The 14,438-nt window shown below is 40.7% G+C and overlaps 1 protein-coding gene across 1 annotated transcript in view; it reads right to left on the bottom strand.

The window, feature by feature from the left end:
* The window catches only part of toc (toucan), a 24,689-nt gene extending 14,725 nt beyond the window's left edge, over nt 1-9,964 (bottom strand). Inside the window, exons 1-5 of the mRNA XM_018542776.1 lie at nt 9,712-9,964; nt 2,348-2,552; nt 2,152-2,260; nt 1,205-2,063; nt 35-471 (exon numbers count right to left, since the gene is read on the bottom strand). Coding sequence (XP_018398278.1) covers nt 35-471; nt 1,205-2,063; nt 2,152-2,260; nt 2,348-2,552; nt 9,712-9,720 — 1,619 coding nt within the window. The 5' untranslated portion in view covers nt 9,721-9,964. The remainder of the gene's footprint in view (nt 1-34; nt 472-1,204; nt 2,064-2,151; nt 2,261-2,347; nt 2,553-9,711) is intronic.
* Between the last annotated feature and the right edge of the window lie 4,474 nt (nt 9,965-14,438).

Here is a 14,438-nt window from a genome sequence, read left to right as displayed (position 1 = left end):
ATATATATATATATATATATGGTATTAGGCTTACCGTTTATCCTTATTATTATTGTTGTTTGCATCGCCTGCTTTCTTCGACGTTGGCCTCGTGGAAGGTGACAAAGTGAGATTCTGCAATACTCTTGATTTTACTTCTTTCCTAACTGATCTCGTTCTCTGCTCATTTTTACCTGCCTCTATCTTATTCATCACAGCGTCCCACCGTCCACCCTTTCTAGTGGATCTCTGAGAACGTCTCGCTTCCTTTTCCGCATCATCTTTCGAAGACGACTCGATCATTGCCTTGATCTTCGAGACAACATTTCTCTTTGGCATTTTATATTTTTTCAAAGGCATTGTATCGGCTTTGCTCTGTGGTTTGGGCCTGATATTTTCATTCTTCTCAACCTTTTCGATTGTTGTGACTTCGACAGAGTTTGTCGTGTCGTTCATGTTGCTCGTTTCATCTGATGACGCCTTTGCTGGACTCTACACATACACAGATGTTTTTAAAATTCCAAAAATTTCTTCCCCATAACTAATTGTAAGTCTGGCCTTGGCTCCTGAATACTCAGCCAAGAACTCCGTGTTGATGGTAGCGACACCGAATTAGTCGATGGCCTAGCAAAACTGGTAGTTACACACACAAATACAAGCTCATGTCTGTGTGCTCATTTTCGGACCGAAGGCGAGCACACAGACATGGGTTCATGCTTGTGTGTGTGTATAGCGCCTCGCCATGGTAAAAGGCCGAACTAATAGGCGTGGAAAAGTGATGTTTTGATCAGTTTTGACGACAAAATTTTTCTTGCGTGCCACTTCATCAATATTTGCTTATTTGTGAAAATGTGATTTCCCTCGTACTCGTGAAAGTCCTAAAAATTAGCGGAAACTGCAGTTATTGTGAAATTTTATACGTAAAAGCGTATATTTCACTCGTTTCATCAGCTGTTAAACTGTGTGATTTTGCCCGAGTATAGACTCACTTTACGTGACTTTTACGACCATTTACTGACTATCAGAGGAGGAAAGGACAGTTTCCATCAATTTTCACAAGTGTTTTTGAGCGATCTCGCCTTTTAAATTTATCCAAATTGTTTTTATTAAAAAATGGGACGCAAGAAAAATTAATGTGTTTTTCTCGCCTATGACGTCACAATTCCAACATGGCCGTCGCCGGTATTCAGGAGTCTCAACCAGTTTACGTGAACAGTTAACGTACCTGTAAGTAATCCATAATAACGTTCGCCGCAATAGGCGAGGGCTGGCTCCTCTGGGAGAGTTCGGTATCTCCGGTATCAGGAGTATGGTCATCATTCTCTTCCGGCGCTTGCTCACCAGGCGCCTGTAGCTTGTCCAAGTCCGAGTAAATTCCACTCGAATCCATTTCTTCTCCGGTGAAGCTGGGGCATACGCGTTCGCCTGGTGCACAAAACAGCGTACCGTCGATTACTTGCGCCTTCCTATCGCCCCGCACGATCTCCTCGTGTGCGTCCGCATCACTCTCGGTGAAGAAATCCGAATCGGTCATCGGATCCTGCCGGCAAGGCGCAGGAAGATTGACCGGCGGCACTGCCATAGATGGTGGATCCGCACCGCGGCTGGCTGGTCTCGAATTCTCGCCGTCTCCCTGATAGCCCGCTTCCAGACTAGTGATGCTTGTGACTGATGTGACGAAGCTTACTGGCACGGTGTTACCTCTGATCGGCTCCACGGGTTTAGGGTCGAGTGGTAGTTCTTCCGGCGAGGGTGTTCTCTCAGTACAGCCCTCCTCCGCGGGTTCCACGTCGACTAGTGGTCTCGTCGAAGCGGACGCCCGGGTCAACGCCAATTTCGAGCCGGCCGATCCAGTGAGATTCTCGCAGGATGGTGTCCTGGAGCATTCCAACGCCACCGTGAAATCGGTCATCTGGTCGGGCGTCAATATACCGAGACTCTCGTCGTGTTCGAAGGAGTTCTGTTTGTTCAGCATCAAATAATGCGGAGCTGCGCTGGCATCACTGTAACTGCCCAGAGCCGATTCTACGAGACAGGTGTCACCGACATCCTCGATCATGCTCAGCTGCGATTCTTCAAGTAGCCTGTCATAACGAAACAACGTACAACATAAAGTATTCGTGAGTCCCCCTAATAGAACCGCACTTGAAACGTGTGTATTATGATCAATACCGGAATAAACTGCTTTTCTCCTCGCTGAGATGCACCAGTTGTTGCACATCGTTCTTGTCGATGTCCCATGCGGGTGATATCGTGTATGTCTGATCTGCTGTCGAATCAGCTGAAACACGAGGTTGCGTTTCGCACATGTTAACATCAGAGCATATCTGTGTATTTAATTAATTATAAATATGCGAACGTGAATTACTTTTGATGGTGGGCGAAGACGTTGTGAATCCCGTGAATTCCCGCGGAGTGGGGGATTCGTCCTCGCTGTTAAATTGAAAGCATCCCGAGAAGATAGTTGATCGGCGACTTCCCGTCAGGAGCCTCGATGCCTCGAGTACTCTCGATTTCGGGAAGAACGACGGTCGTGCTGCTCGTGGAACAGGTATCCGACTCTCCCCTACGTTCTGCGAACAAGAGAACAGCGGATGAGAGGTATGAGCGCGCAATTTCTTGAGTCACGCAAAGATTATCATGGTAGAAATAATAAAAAAATGAGCCTCTCTAGTTATAATTAATTATTTGCTTAATTACTAGAGTAGTAATTTTATACAAATAAATATATTTTTCTTTTTTTCAAGGCCTGGTCCGATTTGATGCGAGGTGGAGTCCATTGCCCTTGGCCTACCTCCAAATAATAACTCCACCCCTTGAGAAATGAATCAGAAATGTCTCTGATAGTTGGTTAATTTAATTTTAGTTTGTAACATCGTCTAAACGCGGATAACTGCGTGATTTTATACGGTTCCTTCTTTTCGCCACGTAACGGATACATGCAACGCTAAGCGACGATGAGCACGAGATAATTACGACTAATTACCAAGCTCGTTTTCTTTCCTCGGAGAGGCGCGAGGTATATTGATGTCACCACTTAAATGTTCAATAACTCAGCGCCGGAGTTATTTTTCTTTCTTCTCTGTCGATCCAAAGTGTACCATCAGAACGAGGCAAAACTGTGCTAGCGTGTCTACGAATAATAGCAGATATCGTCGATAGCTCTCCCCGTTCTGAGAAACGGGACAGCACGTAACCGACGAGTGCGTGCGTGAGTTCACCGACGATAGAACGCTGAGCATGTGGACGGGACTGAGAACTAGGTTACTGCGAACCGCTACACGGGTCGGGCTCCCGACCGTGAATTACTGGCGGATCCTCTTTTCCTATTGCCGAACTGCGCGTATTAAAATTTTCGTAACCGCGATTGTCGCCGCGCTAATGGTTAAACGAGAAGAAAAAAATTGCACTGAATTTATATTATAAATTATAAATGACAGTGGTAATAGCGCTGCTCATCATGCAGTGGCGTCGAATAATCTGTCCAATTTATCTAAGGTAATCAGGCCAATTTATCTAGAGGCGTGCGCCAAAGTGTAAACAACGCAACGGAAGTGCATAGTTTTTCAATATATCACGACATATCCGTCGTTTGAACGTACGCACGAGCGTGACGATTTTTTCATCTCGCGTCTACATCATTAGAGATTCTAACGGAATCCGGCCATGAGCGATTTTATCAAAATTCTATACATAAGAAAAATATATATATATATATATCCTATTTTAATTTATATTGTTTCACTTTATAACTTTACTTACTCTATAACTTTTTGATTATTAATACATAAATGATACATTTATAAAGCGATAAGATCTAATTTGCAAACAATTTAAATGTTCTTATCAATGAAGTAAACTGCTCTTATAGACAATTTACTTATCTTTGATTTATTCTTGGAGCTACAAAACTATTTTTACTTTAATCTATAACTTATATACTTTAATTAAGATTATACAATAAGACAGTAAAAGTTAGAATGAGATAACATACATACACAGAGAGAAAGTATTTATATCTTTCTCTTTCGTAGAATTTTGATAAAATTGGCCATACTGTATTATAATTTTAAAGTTATAGATTGAAATAAAAATAGTTTTGTAATCCAAAAAAGAGTATGAATCAAATATAAGTATAAATTGCCTACATTAAAAAGAATGATGTTACATCAGCAGCATTATTTTCATTAAAATGGTTGATTCAATAATAGTATTAATGTAATAAATAAGATTTTATTTAAACAAGAGTAAGATATATTTCATCAATAGTATTATTGAATTAACAAAATTATTTTTAGCTAAAATAATGCTGTTGATATTTTTGTCAGTGTATAAAAGCAGAAAACCTCGTGGATAATCTCTCGTCTACATACAATATAGAAACTCGCTATAACATTGCTGCAATGTTTACAATGTTGCAGCAACATCGCTGGAATGATCTGTGCTGTACAAGTAGTGTACGCACATTTCGTTAGAATCAACAGAAGTTACACGAAGCGGTAACGTAATGGGTCAGCAATCATCACGGTCACACCTTTTTCCCGCCTGCGCCTTTCACATCCTTATAGATTTATTATTTTCTATCGTTATCAAAATATCCATTTTCTCGGTGCTTCGCGCGAGGTTGCGCCTAAGTTATTATGGTATATTTGCTGGCGCCGTCCGAGCACGAGGCGACGACGTGTTGTCGCGGCAATAAAATGCCAAGGTGGAAAAGAAAAAAAAAAAAAGCAGCGAGTCAGCGTCGCGATAGAGCCGTACTCTCGTGTGGCCGCGAGGAAAGGGAGAGCGTGTGAGCGGCGAATTAAAAAAATTTGTGAATAAAATTTGCATGCCGAGCGAGCGGCTCCCGGCCACCCGGTATGCAAAATGATGCCGCCGCAGCAAAAGGCTAAATCTCGCGCTCGGGTTTATCCGCGAAGCTTAATTCTTAAAGCGGCAATTTGTGTCGACGCGTGTTCAACAGTCATGGTTTGTTACTTTTCCGAGACGGGGAGGAGGGGGGGGGGAGAGACGAGGAAAACCGCCCACCTTAATATATACCATGATGTGCCAAGTGCAGCCTAGCGCGTCCGCGCCCCTTGGATGAATTACAAGGCAATCTAATTTTTACGGCACTCATCAAGTTTAGAGCAAGTCGTCGAGTGATATAAAATATACTTCTTCTCTCCTTTCGCTCGCCTAGAGGCGAAATCGCGGTGAAAATATACCAGCGCGCGCGTATACCACATATCTCTATTCAGGTAGAAACTTAAGATCGTATTTTATTACGGAATTCCCATGCCGCAATTATCGGCTTGTATGTCACGCAATTAAGATAATGCGCGCGGCAGCGTGACTTGTAACACTGGCTATATATCGACGGCGTAGTTGCCGGCAATTGATTATAATTCCAATGGAATACATTCCCGCGTCCGTGTGGCACGCGTTTACGATCGACCGCGCCGAGCCTCTGTTCATGAATCCAACAAATAAGATCGAAGCTACCACGACGACGCGAGTAGCGTTGTTGATGAGAGAAGCTTCCTTTTTTTTTTCCATCCGTTTTCAGTGCTCTTTCGAGCAAGAAACATATCGACCGATGTTCAGAGTCCGTTTTTTATTTCGAGACTGCCCGAAGTAATGTCTTAAGATGTTAACACGATTCTCTGATTGGTTCATGACATCTCAAGATTGCACTTAAGACGGTCTTAAATAGAAGAATTAAAAGTGCTTTCCACGTATGCCCGTTTTTTTTACTTCAAAGTCGATTAAATCCAATGTCGAATCTTGCTCTCTTCACCTTTTTCTAATTCCTAGAACTAGAAAAAGAAGAGTCGGTTGAAACGAATTATAATCAACCTCATTCTATCTTTTTTGATATTCAGACAAATTTTGAACAGCAGAGACAGAATGAAACTTGTGTTGACTGGTGTAACTAAGCGGAAAACACTTTTTGATTTCTTACCGAAAAGCACTCAAAATTGAAAAAAGCCCTCGTCACGCCACATTAGATCTGTTATTCTCAGTTGAATTTTTTGCACGGTTTATTTTTCCCCTTTTTTCACGTTAAAATGAAAAAAATAAAGATGAATTGTGCAAGATCTCAGTGCTAAAAAAGAACAAACCTATTGTAAACACAATGAATCGTTATATTTCTGTCGTTTAGCAATTTGAAGAAAGATGAAATGACCATTGTGTTACACGAGGTGTTACACTTTGTTGGAAAACACCATTTGTCTACCTGTTAGGCGGACAGTAAGCTCGGAGTTACGTCTGTTTCCAGAATCTTGGCAAGGGATTGCGTCTACATACACATTAGCGACTTCACTTATCGGATGTTACGTAAGAGGCGGAGTGTTGAACCGCGTTATCGGTGTCAATGTCAACAATACACACTATGAACATCGTATTGTAGTTTCATCATTGTGCGGTTAATGGATGGGAACGTGACAAAATCTTACACACCTGACCGCCGAGTATTGCACTTTAAACCGCACAGAAATCAATCGGAATGTACATAATATAATCCTCGTAGAGATAAGCTATCGCAAAAGTTGTTTGTCGTTATTTGTTAACATATCCGTCACGTGTCCACGAGCTCAAACAAAATCGACAGCCATCCGATGGGCAGAAAGACACTGCCGACTGCCAGGCTCGCGTCTCTCCGAGCCTGCATATAAAGACACGCATTTATAAACGCCCGCCGTAAAACCGTAATTAATTTCAATAGAACCCATTGATGACACGGTCTTTCTCGACGAGATCGCCATATGCGAGGAGGAGGCAGGCCACTTGTTCTATCCCATCCATATAGTCACGTCTCACTGTTTCCCATTGACTCGCGCAACTCGCAACAAGTATTACCACGCGATATTTCGAAGAGAAGAAGAAACGTACCCTGTGTCATTGGCATCTCTCGCTGCGCGCGGCACTGACCAGTGAATGCCAGTGACCAGGTCGCGCGGCGCGCATCTCCCCACGGGCCACCACAACGCGGCGATGCGCCGAGTTTTTCCGCCGACGCGGCGCGAAACGCACGGGAGGGTGGGAGGGGAAGCAGCGAGGAAGGCAAAACAATATCGCGCGGCGCGGCGCGTTGAGCTCGCGAAGCGTCGGAGGATCGATAGCGACTAAACGACAGGCCGCGATCGCGTCGCGGTCGACGCGGCGTGGCGTGTAGTACGACAATAAAACGTTCCGGATTCGCTTCGCGATCCCCGGCTACACCTGCCGCATGCCACCACCGCCGCCGCCGCCGTCGTCGCTGCCGCGACGACCGCCAGGCGCGTAGCGAGCGACGATGACGATCACTCTATCCTGTCGGAACACGGCCGGTATATTCACCAAGCCGTGAATCCGCGGGTCGCGTCGCTCACCAGCGAGTGGCCGCTGTGTGTACAACCAGCAGCGTCGAATTATCCGTCATTATGCGAAGCAGGCTGCTTGACCGCTCGATATCGTCGCATCGCGACGTACGTATAGTAGTTTTCAAGGACACTTTGGCGAAAATACAAACCGGAGCAAGTCGAGTGTAAGCGGGAGAGTAACAGGAACGATATATATGAGAAATTTCTAAGAGGCGAAAATTGAAATAAAATGATATATGGAAAAAAAAATCATATAAACACTTCTACGTTTCAATTTTGTCCCAATTTTTTTCTCTTAGACTATATACTCGTTATATGTAATCCCTTTTATTTTAAGACCGTCTCGAATAATTTTTTAAGACATCAATACGACTCCTCTGATTGGTTTGTGACATATATCAAGTCTGTCGTACATTCTGTAATAAACCCGCGTCACTTAAGTTTTAATAAGCCGTAAAAGATTGACAGCCGAATGTGAGAATAATAATCCGCTATGATCAGTCAATTTCTTACGGCTTGAGAGTCTTTAGTAATGGCATATTGTAGAAAACTTATGTATTTAAGACAGTCAGGTAAATATTGTATTATATAAGAACCGACTATGAATACCAGTCTTAGAAGCTTCATTTACGTTTCTGTCACTTTCCCCTTAGGGTCATAGTACACTGAAAAAACTTAAGCAATAAGACTTGTAAGTAGTAAGAAAATTAACATATCGAATTTGCTTGAAGAACCTTAAAGATCTATAATGAATGTAATATGGTATAATAAGATGTAAGAAATCGATTACGGTTGAAAGTGAGAAGAATAATCGGACTACAATTGGTCAATTTCTTACAGCTCAAGCCGTGATCACATTAGCGATTGCACAATTGCGATTTTCAACCAGTTGGAACAAAAGCGATCTCTCGATGACTACCTTATTGCCTTGATCGATTGAAAAGCAATCACTAATTGCTAATCACAATCGCGCAATCGCTACAGTGTGATTACGGCTTAACGGTTAGCTACGCAATGTTACTCTCATTGTAGACAACCTATTACGTTATGGCCTTACGGTCTCTACTGTAATTGGCCAATTCGCTTATTGTATAAACTCTTCTGTGTGCCACACACAGCTTACATTTGACTTGCATTCCGATTTTTATTTTCGCCAGGGCGACATTTCCTTCGGCTTACCTATGGGATTACCCGTCTCTTGCATCGCGCTTGTCTATATTATTTGAGTAGGAAAGATCGGACGATTCGCGAGATGCGTGCCTGTAGCAATATTTGCGCGCTATAATGTACGCATCTATAGCTTAGTTCAGAGAGAAAGTCTCGAGAGAATTTTCAAGAATCTTCTTTACGGTCTTCCCACGCGTTGGCGGTGAAATTGACGTTAACTGTGAAATCAATCTAGTCGTCGTCGGAGCGAGATTTTCTCAAAGTCCGACCTTTGGTTTAATTTAAAAGGAAACAAATAAAAGAGAGGATAAAACACGATTTCCTCGATCGCATCCCTGAGGCCCCGACGCATTCATTATCCGGCGTCTGTCACGTTGCGAGGACTGGTGTTGGCGCGCGGGTATCGTGCGTATTCTCGCGTGCGGTAAATGGAGCACTGGGAAATTCGCCAGTGTCCAGATTATCTATCCGCGTCTGCGCCGTGGAACGCGTGCTCTAAATTATGTAAAAGTAGCATCGTACCTCGTCCTCGCTCGTGCATGCGATCCAGCTGTGATATTATTTCGCGACGTGTATCGCCATTTACCTTTTTCTTCTCCCACCCCCTCCCTCCCCATGAAGCGTACACTTGGGATTGCGCGCGAGCGAACGCGGTTCGGCGGACGTACTGAAATTGAACAACCACCTTCTACCCATGACCGTTGATAAACCGAGAATCACACACGATTCGAAAATCGCAAAGTGACCTTTCCCTCGGCAGGCGATTCTATATACCCGATTCAGCGAAACACGAAAGATACAAATATATAACTATAATATCAAGCAAAGCGAGGAATATTGTTTCCGTTGTTATTTGCCCCCGTCGGAGTATTATAATGCCATTACAAACCCCTTCCTCTCTGTCGTTCGCATTAATTCAAAACCGCGACCTACGACGTCGATATAAGTTCACAACTATTTCGCTCGACGCCGCCGACGGTTATTATATATCTTTTCAAGCCGGAAACGGAGTTTGCCCGGGAAAACGAATACTCTCGCTCGATAGGAAATAATAACAAACATCCGTTTATACTCCGAATCGGCGATATATTATAATCGCAAATGTCGGCAAATGGAAGGGAGAAAAAGAGATTCGACGTTATTTGCGCTGCACTTTTTTTTCCTTCTCTCTCTCTCTCTCTCTCTCTCTATTAACCCTTTCGTTCGGGAGATTTACCTTGGCCATGTCGTGGGTGGGACCTCGACGATTCGGCACTCGGCTCTTCCCAGTCGTTCCCAGTTGTCCGTTCGTCGTTTGCGACTGATTCCAACGGGAGGGTCCCCAGTCACATGCCCGTCGCCGTGTACCCGCACGCGAAAGGCTCGCACCGGATCGCCGCTGCGCAGCTGAACCGTCGACGACGCACGGCGTAACGGATTTCGTCGCGGATAACGCGACGCCTCGCGTCACACCGCCGTTCCCTCGCAAGCGCGACGACGCTCTCAACGTCGGCGACGCCGACGACGGTGTTATTGATCGACGCCGTGCGGAGGCGTCGCTGTCCGCCGCTGTATCGCGTCGGGCGGCGGGGGGTGGTGGGATCGCCATCGCCGGCGATCAGGGGAAGCGTCAGCGAAATATTTTCAGGATGGACATTCGGGGGATTGGTGTACGCGGAGGAGCGAAGGGGATCGCAGAGCCGAAAATGAATCGTGTTTCAAATACGTTTGTAATTACTACGACGTTTCATTACTACTAAGCGCCTTTCGAGCCTTCCTATTCTGATATACCGATTACCATCAAAACACTGTGTTGCGCGCGAAACATCTAACGTCAACATATCTCCTTCTCTGTTTTCCATCTCTCTCTCTCTCTCTCTCTCTCTCTCTCTCTCTCTCTCTCGTTTTCTCCCTGTTTTAGTAATAGCTCGCCTGAAAGCGGAGGAAGTACAAATGTAAACGAGTTACTCGGTGTGTTGGCAAAGAAACTTTCTAGGCCCCTAAAAATAACACGTTCCTCGCTAATAATAAAACCACAAAGCGCCGTTGAATGTAGTACAAAAAAGTTTTAGGGCTACCCTTCTGTTCGCAACCTTGGGATGTATAGGTATATACTTTCCCCTGAGTCACGAGCCTATGCGATGTACTGGACAAGGGGGATGCGTGATTCATCATCTACGCTGTCATTCTATTTTTTATTTTCTATATCACAGTACATAGAAGAAACGGTAGTCAAGTAGTAAGACATAAGCAGTAAGGAAATCAGCATATTGAATTACATACATTTACCACAGTATAGAGATACTGTGGTTGCCAATTCGCGCTTACTCCTTTACTCTCTAAATTTTTTATTTCAAAGTGAATCTCACTTTGAAGAGTGAAATCTCTTAAGGATTGAAAATTGAGCCACTGTTTTTCAAGACTGGCTTTTGATTTTCACTTTTTAGAATGAGATTTCACTCAAAAGAATTTAGAGAGTGTACGTTTTACCACTTAAAATTTTTTGTGTGCCACGGCTTTAATCGTCACGCGTTACAATTGCTTCGATGAAGAACACATTAATCGATATCGACGTTTTTTGTATTGTCCGCTCGATTCGAATACCGCGTGCGTCGCCATCGGTTGAAGAACGCGAGAATGAGAGACAGATTCTATTTGATTCCATTTGTCGATAATGTCGATTCCTATTTTATCTCTGATTCACGCGTTACAAATCTAATTTAGAAATTTATTTTCTTTAAAGTTTACCAAAGATTATCACAATATACGTCTGTGAACATTGATTTTTCCTGCTCCAAGGCACGTTATTGTGGAACTGTTTAAAGTGGATTTCGATTAAAATTATTCTGTCTTTCCTAAAATATACAATAGAAATCAAGGAAATAATTGAACAATTCCAATTAAAATCTATTCTAAATAATTCTATAATAATACATGCTCAGAAGTGACTTCGACTAATTTTGGTTAACTTCACAGAGTCGACTATTAATTAAAAGAAATTAATCCAAAATTACATAGCAAAATTTCTAGCTATTTATTTCATTCCTTTTAGTCTTTTTTCTGTATAAAATAATGAGAGAGAGAGAATTCAATAATTTTATTTTTATTACTAGATATTATTAATACAGATATTACTTGACAAATGAAAAATCATCGATTAATAATTAGATTTCGCTCGTTTTTTACAACGCAAAGTATAAAGAAACAACGATTGAAATCGAGCGGTAAAAAGATTTCTTTATATAACATAAATTTGTAATTTACAATGTTAGTATAACATAAGACTTATGTTATACTAACATTGTAAACTATAAATTTATTTTACACTATATAAAAAATATCTTATTACCGCTCGATTTAGATCATCGATTAATGTTTATATTTATATTTATTAACGTAGTAACTTCAATTTTGATTTACCCCTTATTATTTTTCATCTTTTTCTAGTTCTATACAGAGTTAATCTATATTGACAGAAATAAACATAAATTAATGAGAAATTCGCTCGAAATCATTCTACATAAAATAAATTAAGTCTTCATTTCTTGTATGATAGAATTTTATTTAAACAGGTACTTTATCTGTAAGAAAATCTATCGAAAAAGAAAAAAGAGACAGCTCAAATGTTCACGGAAAATTATATTTCATACGAATGAATGATTCAAGAACACATTGATAAAATATTGTCGAATTGCAATTTAATGGACCTGCGAATGGCAATTAATAAGAATATTATTACAAAATGCTCACCTGAAGCGGATAAAATTTATTTGCCGATGTGATTACATTAGTAATTTTCAAAGATTTTATAATTATCTCTTCTTCCCCGTTACAAACAAGTATTGACGTAATTAAATTCACAGAAATTGCAAATTCCATGTAATTGACTTCTGACACACATTTTTTTTTGTAAAATCACGGAAAATATCTCGATAATTCACTATTAACTGTAATACGAGTTCTTTTTGCAATGATTTTTTAAATTGATATTACAACATGATTGTTCAGCTAAACGATATATACCTCTGACGCACATTAGATAACATTCAGGACGAGGCTCGTGCTTGCGTACGTCCAGATGTTAAATTTTATCGCGTCAATTAAGCATTTGATAACGAAATCAATAGCGTTCGTTATTTCTCTCTCGTTTAAGTGCGGGAAGTTGCGCGATCAGGATTCCACCAATATACGAAAGGAGAGTCTCGTCACGCGAAAAATCAACATCCGCATCTGCGTAACAATAAAGTACAAATTCCTCACGCGGACCGGCAAAAAAAGTTTACTTCGCGAACGTTGAGCAATTTAAGTATACGGCCGCGTATATATGGTAGATATGTATATAATGTGTGCCGAGAAACGATCGCGCTTTGTGTGGTCAAGGTAAGGATTTCATAACTCCGACACCGTGGCGACGTCCACTCGTCAAGGAATACGATTCAGTGCTGCACGATCGGTATCGAGAAGACGTACCTCTCCGGTACGTACGAGTTTGAATGGAGAAACATTTGAACTAACGAATCGATAACGGGTCGTCGCGTCCGTCTATTATTGAAAGTATTTTTACTTTAACTTTCATTTGAATTTTTATTCTCATGCTGTGTGGAGTGTTATTTATTTCTTATGACCCTTCGGTATCACACATTACGTTTTATCACATGTATAACATACTACTGTATGTTGTTTAAAAATATCGTGTATAAAAGAATATATTTAATAACTGTTTTTCAATCGAAATGTGAAATATTAAGAAATTTAAAGGTAACGAGCAAATATATTAGTATCAATTAGTGCTTTTCCGCAAGAACTACAATGTAACACATCAGTGATCATTTCATTTTTGTTTAACGTTAGTAAACAAAGAATAATGACTTACTGTATATATTAGGCTGGTATCACATTTGTCGTACGACAAAGATATTTGAAGTTTATTGAATAGTTACAGGATAAAGAGATCCGACAACTTTTTCTTGCAGCCAATCAATAGGCTTGGTATGCTTTGTCGTACGACAAATGTAATATTAGCCTTATATTATCGTGCAGTCATCTGTGTCTCTTGCTAGAGAGCATCCTTTATTAACCCTAGAATGCTATGATACGTAAATTTTACGTACAAGTGAGCGAGCTCGTTGAGCATTAAGTTATGCCTTCATTAGGAGATCCAATATCGGCCATGCTAAAAGATAAAACAAACGGAGATATGATTTTAAAAATTCTCTTACACATACACACACAACGCATTAGTTGAACTACCAGGTGGTCGATATTATATACCAGTGATAAGTGATTTCCATTTTTTTAAAGCTTTGTGTTATTATTTTGTTGTTATATATTTTATTAATCTGTTTGAGTGTCATGAGGAAACACACAATTTAATTACTTACTATTATAATATAAAGAGATAAGGGCAATGAGCCAATAATTATTAATTTTGAGCCAATAATTAATAATTATACTCATTACCCTTATCTCTTTATATTAGTTGTTAAATACATATTGAGCCTTATCACAAACATTTGAATTACTTACTCCATATCATTTCAACATTGAATTTGATAATGTACTTATTATTTCTTTTTGTTTAAGTTGCTTAATATGAAACGTGTAAAAAAACTTGATACATTATGTTAATTAAGAACGTCTTTTTTGCAGGGAATGGAAGAGTTACTTTTACAGTTACTTTTACAGTTACTTTTTATAACAATGTGGTAACAATGTTGCAATTTTTTATGAATGTAATTATAACTAAACGCTTAAGAGAGGCTAGAATAATTTTAGCCTCTTAAGCGTTTAGTTAGTTATCATTATAGTCATAAAAAATTACAACATTGTTACCACATTGTTATAAAAAGTAACTATAAAAGTAACTCTTCCATTCCCTGCTTTTTTGTACATAAAATTTACGTATTAATATAGCAGTATTATATCACTCTATCGACAGTTTTCTAGAGTTAATAAAAAAGTTAT

Source organism: Cyphomyrmex costatus, unplaced genomic scaffold (genome assembly GCF_001594065.2).
Source record: "Cyphomyrmex costatus isolate MS0001 unplaced genomic scaffold, Ccosl1.0 scaffold344, whole genome shotgun sequence".
Classification (NCBI taxonomy): domain Eukaryota; kingdom Metazoa; phylum Arthropoda; class Insecta; order Hymenoptera; family Formicidae; genus Cyphomyrmex; species Cyphomyrmex costatus.
Note: the sequence above shows the minus strand (reverse complement) of the source record. Positions and strands in the feature narration are given on the sequence as shown.